This window comes from Solanum stenotomum, chromosome 10, assembly GCF_019186545.1.
Source record: "Solanum stenotomum isolate F172 chromosome 10, ASM1918654v1, whole genome shotgun sequence".
NCBI lineage: Eukaryota > Viridiplantae > Streptophyta > Magnoliopsida > Solanales > Solanaceae > Solanum > Solanum stenotomum.
In genome coordinates, this window is record NC_064291.1 from 46,869,179 (window position 1) to 46,885,868 (window position 16,690).

Genomic DNA, 16,690 nt, shown 5'->3' on the forward strand with positions numbered 1-16,690 from the left:
TCCCCTGGATGTTCTCTCCAGGCGAAATTTGCCACGTTTACTGAGCGGTTGAATCCCCTGCATGTAAGAGAACATTTTTTTGAATCCCTCGATGAAAATCTTGCCTTCACTACTATTGTCTTCAAATCTATCTTCTTTCCTGGTGCTTGATCATGTATCATTATTTTCTGGTAAATGATAAAAATTTATGCACGTTGAACCACTAGTTATTTACAATATGTTGCTGAATTGTATTTGGATATTGCCTTTATCATTTTAATTTTCAGAGTTGCTCACAGACCTGTTTTATTAGATCATGAGGAATGTTCGGGCATCTGGTGCAGATACAATTAGCAATTTGCCTTGTAATGTTCTCGATGGAATTCTAGAGTGCTTGCCTTGGAAAGATGCAGTGAAGATCAGTATCTTGTGAAAATACTGGAGGTACAAATGGATAACACGTCAAGAACTTCATTTTAATGATGAGTTTTTCAAGTCTTTCAAACAAGATGAAGTAGCCAAGAGAATCATTTACCAAGTTCTGTTAGTCCATAAAGGATCAATACTGAAGTTTAGACTCTGTAATTTTACGAGTTGTCCTGACATTGATCATTGGATGCACTTCTTGTCGAAGAAAAATGTCCAGGAATTCACCCTTCATGAAGATTAGGAAATCATTTACCTCATCACCTTTTTGCATTCTGGCAACTAAGGTATTTGGAATTTCAAGATTGCTTGTTCCATCCTCCACACGGTTTCAAAGGGTTTAAGAAGCTTATTAGTCTCGATCTTTTGCATGTCACTTTTGTTCCATCAATATTTACAAATATCATCTCTAAAAGCCCGTTGCTTGAACGATTGAGGTTGTGTTCCTGCACAAACTTTGACACCCTTGAAATTGATGTCGGTAATCTCAAATTCTTTGAGTTTATTGGAGAAACAAAATTCATTTCCTTCAAGAACTCTCCTATGCTTGAAAAAGTTACTTTGTCTTTCATCGAATAACGACTTTTGACTGATACATCTCCTTTTTGCTCCAATCTTACAAAGTTCTTTCATTACATGCCTTCATTGCTAGAACTGAATCTATGCGGTTCAATATTAGAGGTAACGTACATTTGTGATTTTCTACCAATCACAACCAAATGAAGAATCTGATTGGTATGTTAAAGTATTTTTTGACTTGCTTCTAGCAGGGGTGGCTCAATGCCTTTAAAAATGAGGCAACCGTCTTAGGCCCCCAAATTTGAGGGGCCCCATTTTTAATAATAATAATAGAATTATTATAAATATTTTTTAAACAAAAAAAAAATTATGTTTTGTCATTCTTTTAGTTTGTTTCGAAACATTAAAGAATGTTTCTTTCTTTTTTGTCAATTTTTAAATTTAACTTCCACATGACATGTTTAAGATCACAAGATTAAAAAATATTTTCGTATATATATATTTGGCTTTGGATTTCAAAAATAAAAGCTAGGCCTCCTATTTATATTTGGCTTTAGGCCACTAATTTGCTTGAGCCGCCATTGGCTTCTAGTACTAGATGGATGGAGGTGAATCATTTTTCGTGCATGTCTTTAAGCAACGTCGAGGAGGTTTCAGGTGTTGTTTACTTGATTAGAAGTTGTCCTAAATTACAAGATCTTACAATTGAATTTGTAAGCACTCTCTTGTTTTTTTTTTCATTAATATGATTTCTTCTTCATCTGAACTCGCCTAATAAACTGTTCCTTGAAATTTCTTTTAGGACCCTGTGGTTGTGGAGGATATTGTTTAACCTGTTGTAGAATTTCTACGATGCCAATCATTCTCGTGCTGAGAAGCTTCAAAGAGTTCATGTGAACTTGTTTATGGGTCTTGAGATGGAAATGGAATTTATGAAGTTCATTTTGGCCTCTGCACCTGTACTTAAGGAGGTTTTTATTTAGAATTTTGCGTGTCTCCTTCATCGTTCGGATAAACAAATGATGGATGAGATGAAAGAAATCTGCAGAGCATCCCCTAATGTTGAATTCATATTTGAATAAGTTGAGTTGGAAGATCGCGGTGAACCCCAAGAAGTCATGGAAGTGCCATGGTTTTGCTTAAATAGTACTTGTGCTTTAGTTTGTTTGTTATGACTTTTCAATCAAATTCAAGGTCAACAAGATGATGCTATGTGTCTAAATGATGTGGCAGCTCCGAGTCAAAATAAAAACGAATCAAAAGTCGTCAAGTGTTCAAAAGGTGTGTCTTGACTGATTACAAGCAAAAGTTACAATATATAGAGAGATACATGCATCATAAACAACATTGTTTCTACAGAAAAAGAATGAAACAAATTTGGTACCATATTTACACAATAAACATTGAATCATTCTTTTCTTACGATAATATTAGTCAAATTGTTAGTTTTTTTTAGAGATCTAACTATATATGGTTCCTTTCATAAAAAGATAAGGCAGTGATTGTTATGGGTCGAACAAGACGGGTAGATCTAGCCGATTTAGAGGTTGTGAATAATTGACAAACACATCCATCTAGATCTATGGGAAGTTTGGATTTTTCCGTTCCTGTTGCTCTCATGACTATTTCTACCTTGTTATGAGATTTCTGCTCTAGAACGTATTCGCATAAGAGGTTGTCATGAGATCTTTAGATTTCTGCTCTAGAACGTATTCGCATAAGAGGTTGTCATGAGATCTTTCACTCCATACTTAGATCCTATGTTGCTCGGAGTCAGGTGCAGATGTCCGATACGGGGTGCAGATCTAGAGGTCGGGTCGGATTTTCTATGACCTAAACTTTAAGATTCGTGGATATAGATCCATGGATGGACAGGGGTGGGATTGAGCTAAAAATAATTCTGTACAGAAAACTCGAGGAGAAAATATATATCAAGAGGAGAATTCTGAAAGGAGATAAAAGGAAAGGGAGTGATAATAGAAATTTAAGCATACAAGGTACTCAATTTTCTTCAATTTCACATTAGTTTTTGTTTAGAATTTCTCCCTTGAATTTGGTCAAAGTACCCCCAAGACCAGATTAGGTGCGAATCTCACATCTACTAACCCACACCCCATCGTGTTGACATGGGTGCAACACTAAAAGTGAAGGAATTCGAGCAACTTAGATTAGACCCTCTCATAAATAAATATTTGGAAGAAACAAATGATGCAATACTCATATCAATAAAATCTATTAACATGAAGAAAATTCATGACAAAGAAAGAGCACTGAAATTAAAGTTGGGGTACGTTCTGATCTTTATTAGTTGATTCAGTTATAAAATGAGTGACTTACAATTTAAGTGTTGCTCTGTCATCTCAATTTTCTGTTTTTTTTTCTTTATACATGTTCCCCTTTAAGTATAATCTTGACTTGTTAGCAAGCTATGCTTATTGTTGTTAATATAATTTTTTTAACATAATTTTTACAATATTTTAAATTGTTAATGTATATTATTATTTTTGTCCCAACTTATGTGACATAAATAGAATTTCAAAAATTAACTTAATTTTTTTATATATCTTTTAAATATTTAAAGTTGTCAATTATTATAATTTGTAGTAACTTTTATGTAGTTTTCAGATAATATATGTTAATTTTCATGTTTTAATTGATCTGTATTGATAGAATTTTATGAAAAACGACGGTATAGTTGGGCAATAAGGCCAGCTAATAAAAAAATATTCTCAAGGAAATCAATAGATAAATAGAGTAACAGATTTACATTCTGATAATTGAATTATCACACATTAGTTACTCTAATCAACACGACTCAAACAATTTATTTTTTTGGTTAAACAAACAATATTACTCAAATGTGTACTTCAATTCACAGGCGTCCATAATTTAAAAACTTTGAGTGTATCAATATTATCTTAGCTTAAATATAAATTCTAAGCTAAATTTAAAATAAAAATAGTAAAAAAGGACGCTTCGGGTGTATCAATATTATCTTAGCTCAATATGAGATCTAAGCTAAACTTAAAATAAAAACAGTGAAAAAAGGTTTTATAACTGAATTTAAACCGGATCTCGTATGTGATTCTTTTGGCTTGTATCAATGGCATAAGGGCACTCATATACTCCTCATAAGTGCAGTGTTAATTATTTCATCCGTCCCTTTTTATATGTCACATTTTTACTTTGCACTTGCATTAAAAATGATGTAACTTTACCCTTCTACCCTTATTTATTGTTTTCTTAAGTTAATTTTACAATAAATGATGAATACATTTTCAAGATTAATTAACTACTCTATCAAGGATATAATAGGCAAAATATAATAATTTATACGTAAATTTATAAAATAATAAGTATTGTGATTCAACTATTTATAGAAACGAACGAAATATAAAAAGTAACATAGTGAGTATATCCTAGTTTCTATGATTTCTGAAGATAGATATATATAGGAATGACTCATTTGTCAATTATTTTTCATGATAAACTCAGCAATTGCCAGACAAGCATATGTTGATGAAACACACAGGTGAAAGCTGCTAACTGTGCCCCTATCTGTCCTGCATTTCGGGTAAAATCTTACTGCCTCCGGCTTTCGATCTCTCTGAGACTCTCAGTACTGGTAAACATCTTGTATAATCTTTGATTATTTGCTCTCAAATTGTACTTCTTTGTTGAATAATCAACTTATCATCAACCCATCAGGTTAGGTTTTCTTTGGGATTTTTTTATTTTTATGGATAATCATGTCTCTGCCTGCCAGTTTAACCGACTAATTCACTAGTACCATAAGTTGTCCAAATCATCTTGTGTTTTGACGCCTCTGGAATTTGAAACTTAGATATCGTGATTTTCAACCCATCAACTGGCCAGAAATGGTGTGGTAATATCACCGGAAGATTAATTCGTGATTCTTTTTTAACCGGAGAAATCACTTGGTGGATAATGGATTCATGATTCTCCACTTAAATATTAGGTTAGGGTTCGAACCTATTGCATGTAAGAACTAGGGATGGATATTGGTAAAAGGACTGCAAGTAACTAATTAGGACATGCTACAAAAGAATTGGATTGGTAATATTTGGTTATATAACGTTTAACGAAGTCAATCAGAAAACAATTTAAACATTTGGTTTCCACATGTATTAATTGTTAATGACGTGGATGAGCCTTTTTTTCAAACATAAATGTCATAGATGATCCTTTTCTCAAAGTTAAATGGTATATTTGAGCCTTTTCCCCTTTATTTAAAAATATAAATGGGCAAGTTAGGCATACTTCAAGAGCTTAAAGTAAGATGAGAGGAGGAAATTAAACATTACTTTGTGGATCTTAATCTCACATTACTTCGATGCCCTGGATGTTCTCTCTTTGACATGCTCCTGTTTTTATGTCTAAGGAGTTATAACTCATTGTGGTTGCTCTTCGGAGTCTATTTTATCTACTAAAACTCCATCATTGGATAGTGTATATAATTACACTATTGTCTTCAATCTATGTTCTTTCCCGTGCTCAATCATGTATCATTCTCTAATGACGTTGAACCACTAGTTATTTTCTATACATTAACTGAAATGTATTTGGATATTGTCTTCATCCCTGATTTTAATTTTCAGAATTGCTGACAAACTTGTTTTGTTAGACCATGAGGAATGCTTGGACATCTGGTGTAGATACAATTAGCAATTTGCCTTGTAATGTTCTCGATGGAATACTTGGGTGCTTGCCTTGGAAAGATGCAGTGAAGACCAGTATCTTGTCAAAAGACTGGAGGTACAAATGGGTAACACGTCAAGAACTTGATTTTAATGATGAGTTTTTCAAGTCTTTCAAACAAGATGAAGAAGCCAAGAGAATCATTTACCAAGTCCTATTAGTCCATAAAGGACCAATACTGAAGTTTAGACTCTGTAGGATTACGAGTTGTCCTGATATTGATCATTGGATCCACTTCTTGTCGAAGAAAAATGTCCACGAATTCACCCTTGATGTAGGCTTAGGAAACAAATGTCATTCACCTCATCATCTTTTTACATTCCAGCAACTAAGGTTTTTGGAACTTAAAGATTGCTTGTTCCACCCTCCACTCGGTTTCAAAGGGTTTGAGAAGCTTATTAATCTCGATCTTGTGCGTGTCACTTTTGATCCATCAATATTTACTAATCTCATCTCTAAAAGCCCGTTGCTTGAACGATTGAGGTTGCGTTGCTGCACAAACCTTGACATCCTTGAAATCGATGCTGCTAATCTTAAATTCTATGAGTTTATTGGAAAAACAAAATCCATTTCCTTCAGGAACGCTCCTATGCTTGAAAAAGTTACTGTGGCGATCCTTGGACGGCGACTTTTGACTGATACATCTCCTGTTTGCTCTAATTTCCCAAAGTTCTTCTATTACATGCCTTCACTGCTGGAACTGGAAATAAGCGGTACAATATTAGAGGTAAGGTACATTTGTGATATACTATCATAACTAAATGATGAATCTGATTGGTGTTTTAAAGTAATTTTTAACTTTCTTGTAGTACTTGATCAAGGGAGGTTTACCAGAGAGTCCCCCAAATGCTCTGAACAATATCAAATCTCTCACTATCTCGTCCATGTCTTTAAGAAACGCCCAGGTGGTTTCAAGTGCAGTTTACTTGATTACAAGCTGTCCTAAATTACAAGATCTTACACTTGAATTTGTAAGCACTCTCTTGTGTTTTTTTTCATTAAGGTGATTGAATATGGTTTCTTATTCATCTGAACTCGCCTAACTAACCGTTCCTCAAATATTCTTTAGTACCAAGTGGGGGTGGGGGATATTGTTGAACCTGTTGTACAGTTGCTACGAGCCCAATCATCCTCATATGGTGTTGTGAAGCTTCAAAGAGTTCGAGTGAACATGTTTACTGGTCTCGAGATGGAAATGGCGTTTATGAAGTTTATATTGGCATCTGCACCTTTACTTGAGGAGATCTTCATTTGGAATTGTACGTGTTTCCTTTTTCGTTCATGTAAACAAATGATCGATGAGATGAAGGAATTCCGCAGAGCATCACCCAATGTTGAATTCACATTTGAAGAAATTGATATGGAAGGTGGATCATATGAACATGAAGAAGTCATGGAAGTGCCATGATTTTGCTAACATATTTTGTTTTGTAGCACTTAGTTTGCCTGTTATGCCCTGTCTTGTCTGTCTAATAGTATGCAGTATGTATATACGTGCTTGGCTAAGTAAGTTTTAACAGTTTGATGAACTATGACTCTACTTGTAATGGTCACTGTATTACTATGTTATTCCTATTTTGGCCCGTGTTATACAATTATGCATATTTAATCTTTAATTAACTTAAATGTGTAGTTTTTGTCTATAAAACTGAATAAATGGGGTAACCTTTTGTCTAAATAAGGAGTAATAAAAAAACGTTTTCAAATTGGATACATGAAACTTAGGAGGTTCGAATAGGGATAATCGGATCAGTTTGCTAACATCAAGGACAATTTTGTCCTATTTTTAATAGTTCAAGGGTATTTTTGGGACAAAAATTAAACGAAGGATATCTTTGTTTCATTTCAATAGTTCGGGATTCTTTTTGGCCATTGTTTTTTTTTTTTTTTTTTGATTTTATGATAATTTTGTTTAGCACTTAACTTCAGTATACACATAAAGTTAAATGCATAATACATCAGTATAACCTTTAACTTGATCTCATTTTATGTTTATTCCCTCAAACTTTGGATGTAACTTGTATAAAATTAAACAAATAGACACACACGTCCTATATGACATCCTATGTGACAATTTGCATCTTACGTGGTGTAATAAACTGAAGTGCTGATGATTCAGCCCAATTGCACACAAAGGAAAATGGTTTAACATTCGTGATTTGTCTTATATACGCCTTTCCTCAATTGACGCACCCAACGTTATCTTTTATCTTAAGTATACCCCTAAACTATTTAAAAGTTCGTCTCAATTGAATAAATATTTCTTTTGGAAGTACACGTTCTTTTTGAAGAAGCACTTCAATTTTTTATCAAAAAATTAAGAATGTGAAACCTTCTTGTTATATTGTTTGATCTTAAACATGTAATAGAAGTGCTTTTCATACATTTTGTCATAAGGTTATATTTATATTTGAAAAATGTTATAAATTATATTTATATATTAAATTTAATATATTGTTAATTTATAAAATATATTTACATACATGTTAGAATATTCAGTTCGGTTCGACATTTTTTTGATTTTCTTTTATAAATTAAAAGGGTCATTCCAATTGTTCGGAATGGTTACACACTTAAACGAAAAATCACGATTTTATTGAAAAATGATATAAATCGATTCGGTACGGTTAGGTTCAATTGGTTCAGTCAATTTTTCATATTCTTTTGACACCCTACATGAGTTATAAACTCAAATGCCTAATTAACACTAGATAGAATTATCTTGTGCAAGCACGGGCCTAGGGGTGTGCAAAAATTGAACCGAAAAAAATGTTACTAGTTTATTGTTATTGGGTTAACAGTTATTTAATGATTTTATAAAGAAAATTATTGGGTTATTGGTTCGATATTGGTTTTTTAATATTAGGTTGTTGGATTAACCGATAACCCATTAAGAATATAATAATTTACTATTTTAATTTTTAATCACAGATAAATATCAAACAAAAAATATTAATATAATCACTGTATTAGACTATAACTATAAGGACCCTACACAGTTAACACTACTTAATTCTACTCTATGTATTTACCCTTTAGGTTTTAGCATTACTTTAATCTTTAGGTTCACAATGTCAAAATCTAAAGAACTAAAAACAACGTTGGGCTAGCGTTTGCAACGACGACGACAACAAGGATTAGGCAACGACTAGGGTGGTGAATTGCGAGTATTTTGCTATAGTACTTTTACTACACTAACCATAATTTTTGTACTCACAGAGTAATTTGATTTCTCTCTTTTTTATTTTGTGTCAAATTGTTGGACAAATTATATATTTGTTTTGAAAGTATTTTCTTACTGGTTAAATCGAAATTGAACCGTTAAAGACCAAAAACCGATAACAAATATATGTATCTTATTATTTTGATTGTCGGTTTCGCATAATTAAAAAAATAAAAAATCGATAAATCAAATCGATAATACTTAAAACTGAATCGAACCGATCGATACATACACTCCTAACGGGCCAACTTGCACGGGCCAACACGTGTTGTTCTAGCGAAATTCGTTTCAACAGATGTAATGACATTCTATTGTAGTGAAATTTGTTTCAAAAGAAACAATAAATGAAATAAAAATGATAAGTAAAAGAGTTTTTCATAAAACATGGGCCATAATCTTGATTAATTTCTTCACATCAACTGCAAGCATTGCTTATCCTATCAGATTTATAAAATTTGTAAACAAAACGATAATGAAAAAAAAATAAGAAGATTTTTCTAAATTTGAAAGAATTGCTAACCTCAAAATTTATGAGATCAAACTGAGAAAGAGCGTGTGAAACAAAAAAAAAAAACATTACTAGAAAAAATAAGAGAAAAGAAAAAGAAGTCTTATATATCCATCTAATATGAGGACTGAGGTGGCTATAGTCAATTAAACCACGTAGTTAATGTATTGGCAATTGAAGGAAAAACCACGTAATATTAAGAAGCTCAGAACTAATTAAATGACAAATATACCCACAATTTGAATTTAATGACCAAAAACAAAGATGTTAAGTCACAAACATTAGGGGTATTTTTGTACAAATAAGAAAATATAAATTAATTTCAACCTCTCTGTCCTGCATTTTGGGTAAAATCTTACTGTCTCCGGCTTTCGATCTGTCTGAGACTCTAAGTACTGGTAAGTAAGCGTCTTCTATAATCATTGATTATTTGCTCTCAAATTTTAGTTATTTGTTGAATAATCAACTTATCATCAACCCATCAAGCTAGGTTTTGATTGGGGATTTTATTTTTTATTGATAATCATGTCTCTGCCTGCCAGTTTAACCTTGGCTAATGGAGGAAAATCCATATATAAGTTTTCAATAGATTAGATGGGTGGAATATCGAGAAGAGTAATGAAACCTTTGTAGGAGTTAATGGGCTAGCTTTATCGATTCTAGTGGTGTTTAAGTTCGTTGTCATCCTACCCTTCCGCCATGTTTATTGAAGGGGGTTCAACTAAATACCATTTTGCCAAAAGATTGTATTGTGTATGTAGCTAGGTTAAATATTATTTTATGTGTTGAATCCTCTGCATACAAGAGAACATTCCCTTGATGAAAATCTTGCCTTCACCACTAGTCTTCAAATCTATCTTCTTTTGTGGCGCTCAATCATGTATCATTATTTTCTATCTATGATATAATTGGTAAATGATAAAATTTATGCAGTTGCAGACGTTGAACCACTAGTTATTTTCAACATTGCTGAAATGTATTTGGATATTGCCTTTAACCCTGATTTTAATTTTCAGAGTTGTTGACAAACTTGTTTTGTTGGACCATGAGGAATCAGTGGCGAAGGCAGGAATTCTATCAAGGGGTTCAAAAAAAAAAAAATTAAACACGCTAATATTATCCATAAATAAACGGGTCGGGTCATATATGGACGGATTGATTAACAAACGGGTTAACAAAAAAAATCCTTAGTTCAAATAATTTCTTACAATTACAACTCATCTTAAGAAACAAATTTAAAGTACATATCTATAAAATGATAATAAAGTAGCACAATTCAATCAAAAAGTTCTACAAGTTCTTCAATTCCTTTAGAATTCTCTTCGGCTCCTGAAAGTGCAAATGGAGAGCAAGCACAAATTTAACATTAGAAAAACTAACAAAAAATACAAATCAAAGCGAAAATACTATTTCTTCACAAAAATTCTTTTTGGCATAAAATGACTTCATTACATTACAAAACTACACAACCTTGAAGGGAGGTTAAGAAACCAAACATGCGGATAAACCTATCAAAACATAGTTTTACATTTGAAAATACAACTACATACATTTTTACAATTGTATTCTAGGAGGTTTCATATCTTGAAATGTCTTAATAATAACATCATTAGAAATCTTATCAAATACATCTTTTTCTAAATAAGGCACCAAACAATCACTAAAAAAATCATCACTCATTTGACTCCGCAAGTCATTCTTGATAAACTTCATTGCCGAAAAAGCTCTTTCAACGGAGGCAGTGGCAACTGGTAAAAGTAGAGCAAGTTTCACTAAGCGAAATACAAGAGGATAATTTGAATGTTTCTTTGTCTGAACTAATCTTTTGGAAAGATCACAAAGCCCATTTAGATCGGAGAATCTTTCATCAACATCACGAACATCAACAATGTAACTTGCAAGTTGATTCTCAAGAATACTCATATTGGATTCATCAAAGTCATCTGGATATAATTCAGCCATTCTCATTACTTTTCTTATGTCAAAACTTGAAAATGAGTTAATTGGATTCAAGCAAGCAATTCCATGGAGCAAATCGGTAGTCACCTCATCAAAACGATCATTAAGTTCTTGAAGTTGCCAATCAATGATATTGCAAAACACTTCAACACGATAATGATGTAAGATTGTATAGTTAGCAAGTTTCCGCCGTGATCTTAAAGAGCTAACATATGGCTCCTCAAAGTTAGGTATCAAAACATCATGTTTGATACAAAATGTAGATACCTTGGCAATAAGAGAATCCCATTCATCATCTCTTAAGACTTGCAACCTTCTCTTTGCTACTTCAACAAGTAGCATGGCATTTGCAATATCTTGCTCTTTTTTTTGTAAGCATTTATTAAGCTCATTTGTGATTGCTAAGACATCTCTCATCAAATGCAACATAAACGCAATCTCAAATGTTTGACAAGCTTCAAGATGTCCCATTGCCTTGGCTCTTTCATCCATACTCCTTGCATCAAGAGCAAGTGATTCAAGAACCTCAAGAATAGAGCCAAACATAATAATAAAATTGTTAAAGGATTTATAATGAGATCCCCAACGAGTATCACAAGCTCTTGAAAGACCAAGTTGTTGATTCAAGCCCCTACCGGTTGTAAGTTCACCCATATCTAATGCCACTTGAATTGTTGATTTTTGAGAATCTCGTAAATTATCCATACGCTTAAAAGAAGATCCCAATACATTAAAAATATTTGAGATCAATACTACAAGTTTTCCCACTTCAACACACTTTTTAGAGACCCCAACAAGAGTTAGTTGAAGTTGATGAGCAAAGCAATGGATTGAATGAGCCGATTTACTTTCTCGTCTAATCAACATTTTAAGGCCATTGATCTCACCTTGCATATTACTTGCCCCATCGTAACATTGTCCACGCACACTTGATGGACTCAAAGAATGTTGAGCAAGTAAATTAAAAATTGCCTCCTTTAAAGATGAAGCACTAGTATCTTCAACATGAACAATGTCAATAAGTCGCTCCATTACAAATCCCATTCTATCAATATAACGAAATACGATAGCCATTTGCTCCTTGCGTGACACATCAAAGGATTCATCAACTAGTAAAGCAAAGTAGTCACCATTTAATTCGTCAAGAATAGCTTTAACGGTCTCTATCTTACATGCACTCACAATATCTTTTTGAATCATTGGAGAAGTCATTTGATCATTTACAGGAGCATGTTTCAAAACATAATCACGAATTTTATCACATTTTTTTGCATACCATGAGAGAATTTCAAGAAAGTTACCCCTACTAAGTGATGATTTAGATTCATCATGACCTCGAAATGCAAATCCCCGACTTATGAGAAGTCTTACTACATCAACCGACGCACTTAAGCGCATATAATATCCATGCTTGAGTTGATTAGATTGCCTCTCAAATGCAAATTGAATAGACCGCCGTTGTTGTAGTAAATCTTGACATTTCTTTTTTGATTGATTATGTATGCTATTCGATAGACCAATATGTTTGTCAAGACCACCCTTTTTGTTCCAACTCTTAAATCCTATAGTTGAAAATGTCTCCCCTCCTCCTTGATTAGTGTTATGATCTTTAAAAAGATAGAAATACAAACAATAGACTGCATCTTTACTAACACTATACTCCAACCAATCATGATATATATCATCAAACCATTCATGATTAAAACGACGCATTGATCCAAAAATATATGTTTGAGGATACTCTTGCACCGCCAAACGAGGTTGACAAGGACCATTCAAAAGGTATGCTCTTCTAATAACATCACGGTGGTTTGGATGATAGTTCAATATTGATGTTCTTTCACCAGGATCAAACTTTAAAGAACTCAAATCAAATTCTTGAGAAGAATCTAACGACACTTCTGAATGATTAGTATTTTCTTTTTGATTAGATTGACTATGACTTTGAGAGGCTAAAGTTGATTTCGGTACTTGTGTAAAATACTTCTTCACTGAATATTGAGACTGAATCGTAATAAAAATTTAGTGAGAACTTACAAAAATTAAATATGCAATAAGGACCAAAACAAATTATAAACAATGAACAAAAGTTTGAATCTCATAAATAAAAGTTAATATCCATTTAAGAAATGTTGAATGTCCATAATAAACATATAAAATCAACAAATAAGGCCAAACAAATAAAATTATAACTTTCATAATCAATGAATAGAATTGAAATTTTTATATGAAAAATAAAAAATTGTTAAGAGAAGTGAATATCTGAGTTCAATTAGCTAAATAAAATAACACATCAATAAATACCATAATCAAAGCATAGAATTCTGAAAAATAACAATTAAAAAAAAACGAAAAAGAAAACTTACAGAGGTTGCCATCACAAATGGAGCTTGAAAGAGAGAATCTGAGAATGAGATTAAGAGGACCACCACTCCTCCACCAGGGCAGCAAGCAGCAGCAACAGGCTTGGTTTTCAATGTCTCTAAATGTCTCTAAATTTTCAATGGTTGAAAATTTCTCTGTTTTGCTGACTTTCTTTGCTAGGGTAGTTTCCTATTTTGTAATTAGAAAGAATGATTTAGGGCTTTAATTTAGGCTTTGTGGACATGGGCTGATCTGGGCCTTTTTTTGCCCCTTTTGTTCAATAAAAATGGGTTGGCCTATCTTTAACTTTAAAAAAAAAAAAAAAAACAGCCTGTAAAATCGCTAAAGATTACAACAAAAAAAAATGTTGTTGCTTGGACTCGATCGCGCGACCCAATGCTCACTTGAGCGAAATCTTGAACCCCCTCAACCATTGGGCTACTCCTTTGATATATATTCAGGTGGTTCAATTTTAAATATATACATGTACATAAAAAAATCAATCTTATATATATAGTGTAATTTTTTTACCGAGGGGGGTCGGATGACCCCCCTCGAAGCACTGTACATCCGCCCCTGTGAGGAATGCTTCGACATCTGGTGTATAGATACAATTAGCAATTTGCATTGTAATGTTCTGGATGCTATTCTTGGGTGCTTGCCTTGGAAAGATGCAGTGAAGACCAGTATCTTGTCAAAAGACTGGAGGTACAAATGGGTAACACGTCAAGAACTTGATTTCAATGATGAGTTTTTCAAGTCTTTCAAACAAGATGAAGAAGCCAAGAGAATTATTTACCAAGTCCTATTAGTCCATAAAGGACCAATACTGAAGTTTAGACTCCGTAGGATTACGAGTTGTCCTGATATTGATCATTGGATGCACTTCTTGTCGAAGAAAAATGTCCAGGAATTCACCCTTCATGTAAGATCAGGAAATCATTTACCTCATCACCTTTTTACATTCCAGCAACTAAGGTTTTTGGAACTTCAAGATTGCTTTTTCCACCCTCCAATCGGTTTCAAAGGGTTTGAGAAGCTTATTAATCTCAATCTTATGGACGTCACTTTTGATCCATCAATATTAACAAATCTCATCTCTAAAAGCCCGTTGCTTGAACGGTTGAGGTTGCGTTCCATCACAACATCCTTGAAATTGATGCTGCTAATCTCAAATTCTTTGAGTTTATTGGAAAAACAAAATCCATTTCCTTCAAGAACGCTCCTATGCTTGAAAAAGTTACCGTGGGTTTCCTTGGATGACGACTTTTGACTGATACATCTCCTGTTTGCTCTAATTTCCCAAAGTTCTTCCATTACATGCCTTCACTACTGGAACTGGATATATGCGGTACAACATTAGAGGTAATGTACATTTGTTATATTACTATCATAACTAAATGATGAATCTGATTGGTGTCTTGAAGTAATTTTTGACTTTCTTGTAGTACTTGATCAAGGGAGGTTTACCAGAGAGTCCCCCAATTGCTCTGAACAATATCAAATCTCTCATTATATTGTCCATGTCTCTAATAAACGCCGAGGTGGTTTCAAGTGCCGTTTACTTGATTACAAGTTGTCCTAAATTACAAGATCTTACAATTGACTTTGTAAGCACTCTCTTAATTTTTTTTCATTAAGGTGATTGGATATGGTTTCTTATTCATCTGAACTCGCCTAATTAACCGTTCCATAAAAATTCTTTAGTACCCTGTGGGGGATATTGTTGAACCTGCTGTACAGTTGCTACGAGCCCAATCATCCTCATATGGTGTTGTGAAGCTTCAAAGAGTTCGAGTGAACATGTTTACTGGTCTCGAGATGGAAATGGCGTTTATGAAGTTTATATTGGCATCTGCACCTTTACTTGAGGAGATCTTCATTTGGAATTGTACGTGTTTCCTTTTTCGTTCTTGTAAACAAATGATCGATGAAATGAAGGAATTCCGCAGAGCATCACCCAATGTTGAATTCACATTTGAAGAAATTGGTATGGAAGGTGGATCATATGAACATGAAGAAGTCATGGAAGTGCCATGATTTTGCTAACATATTTTGTTTTGTAGCACTTAATTAGTTTGCCTGTTATGCCCTGTTTGTCTAATATTATGTAGTATGTATATATGTGCTTGGCTAAGTAAGAACTATTTCAAGAACTGTGACTCTACTTGTAATGGTCACTGTATTATTATGTTATTCCCATTTTTGGCCTCTGTGTTATACAATTATGCATATTTAATCTTTAATTAGCTTAAATGTGTAGTATTTATTATTTTACTATTTAATAAAGGGGAATAGCAGGCAGCAAACTGTCAACACGTCTGCTTGTGTTGCCTGCTTATTCCCCTTGGCTGCCTCTTCATCATTTAGTCAACTGCTATATGCTCTTTATTAATTTTTTAAAAAAAGGCTGTTACATGCTGCCACTTCTTCATCCAATGAAAAAAATGCGAAAATTCATTTAAAATTTCAATTGTAAACTTACTTTCTTAAGATCCTTCATAAGATGGAGTCATGAAAATATTTATGGGCTTCATTTATATTTTATATTTATCATTTTTTTATCAATTATTTTTAATTTTATTATAGTCAATTCTTGAAATTCTATCGGTGAAATACCACAAATAATGGGAAAATTACGCAGTTAAGCAAATTTATACTATGTAATTATTCATCATAGTTATAGTACTCGCGACTAACATTATACATTAATTACGTGGGCTGACTTCGAGTTTGTATAATTAGCCACGTTTGTATATGTATAATTTGCCAGAATATACAAATACATATGTATAATACACAATTATCTAATCGATATACATATACAATTCACCTCTCTCCCACTCTCTACCCTCTCTCACTCACCTCTCTCCTCCCTCTCCCAATCTTGCTTGCCATATATACAAATGCATATGTATAATATACAATTATCTAACCGATATACATATACAATTCACCTCTCTCCCACTTTTTGCCCTCTCTCGCTCGCCTCT

At 33.1% G+C, this 16,690-nt stretch overlaps 2 protein-coding genes and 2 pseudogenes across 6 annotated transcripts; 3 read left to right on the top strand and 1 right to left on the bottom strand.

Annotated features, from left to right (window-relative positions):
* The first annotated feature begins 295 nt into the window (after positions 1-295).
* Positions 296-2,128, top strand: LOC125843066 (F-box/FBD/LRR-repeat protein At1g13570-like; annotated as a pseudogene).
* Positions 2,129-2,648: 520 nt separating this feature from the next.
* Positions 2,649-15,824, top strand: LOC125842297 (F-box/FBD/LRR-repeat protein At1g13570-like). Of its 5 annotated transcripts, XM_049521576.1 has the most exons (6): positions 2,649-2,921; positions 4,420-4,549; positions 5,544-6,370; positions 6,453-6,614; positions 6,713-7,068; positions 15,775-15,824. In XM_049521576.1, the coding sequence occupies exons 3-5, from the start codon at positions 5,573-5,575 to the stop codon at positions 7,049-7,051; spliced, it is 1,299 nt and encodes a 432-aa protein (XP_049377533.1). In that variant the 5' UTR covers positions 2,649-2,921; positions 4,420-4,549; positions 5,544-5,572; the 3' UTR covers positions 7,052-7,068; positions 15,775-15,824. The 5 variants fall into 5 exon arrangements, with proteins under 5 accessions (XP_049377533.1, XP_049377530.1, XP_049377531.1 ...); XM_049521573.1 differs by lacking the exon at positions 15,775-15,824 and having other exon boundaries at positions 6,713-7,259; XM_049521574.1 differs by lacking the exon at positions 15,775-15,824 and having other exon boundaries at positions 5,570-6,370; positions 6,713-7,259.
* LOC125843067 (uncharacterized) lies at positions 10,929-13,046 on the bottom strand. The gene has a single exon (XM_049522306.1). It carries the CDS (start codon positions 13,044-13,046, stop codon positions 10,929-10,931), a length of 2,118 nt encoding a protein of 705 aa, XP_049378263.1.
* Positions 13,717-16,690, top strand: part of LOC125843068 (F-box/FBD/LRR-repeat protein At1g13570-like) — a 214,622-nt pseudogene continuing 211,648 nt past the window's right edge.

Bases quoted from the DNA above. Each gene is read 5' to 3' on its own strand.
- LOC125843067 (XM_049522306.1), bottom strand. From the start codon at position 13,046: ATGCGTCGTTTTAATCATGAATGGTTTGATGATATATATCATGATTGG.
- LOC125842297 (XM_049521576.1), top strand. From the start codon at position 5,573: ATGAGGAATGCTTGGACATCTGGTGTAGATACAATTAGCAATTTGCCT. The intron at 6,371-6,452 runs GTAAGGTACATT...ACTTTCTTGTAG, and splicing joins TAAGCGGTACAATATTAGAG to TACTTGATCAAGGGAGGTTT. The intron at 6,615-6,712 runs GTAAGCACTCTC...AATATTCTTTAG, and splicing joins AAGATCTTACACTTGAATTT to TACCAAGTGGGGGTGGGGGA.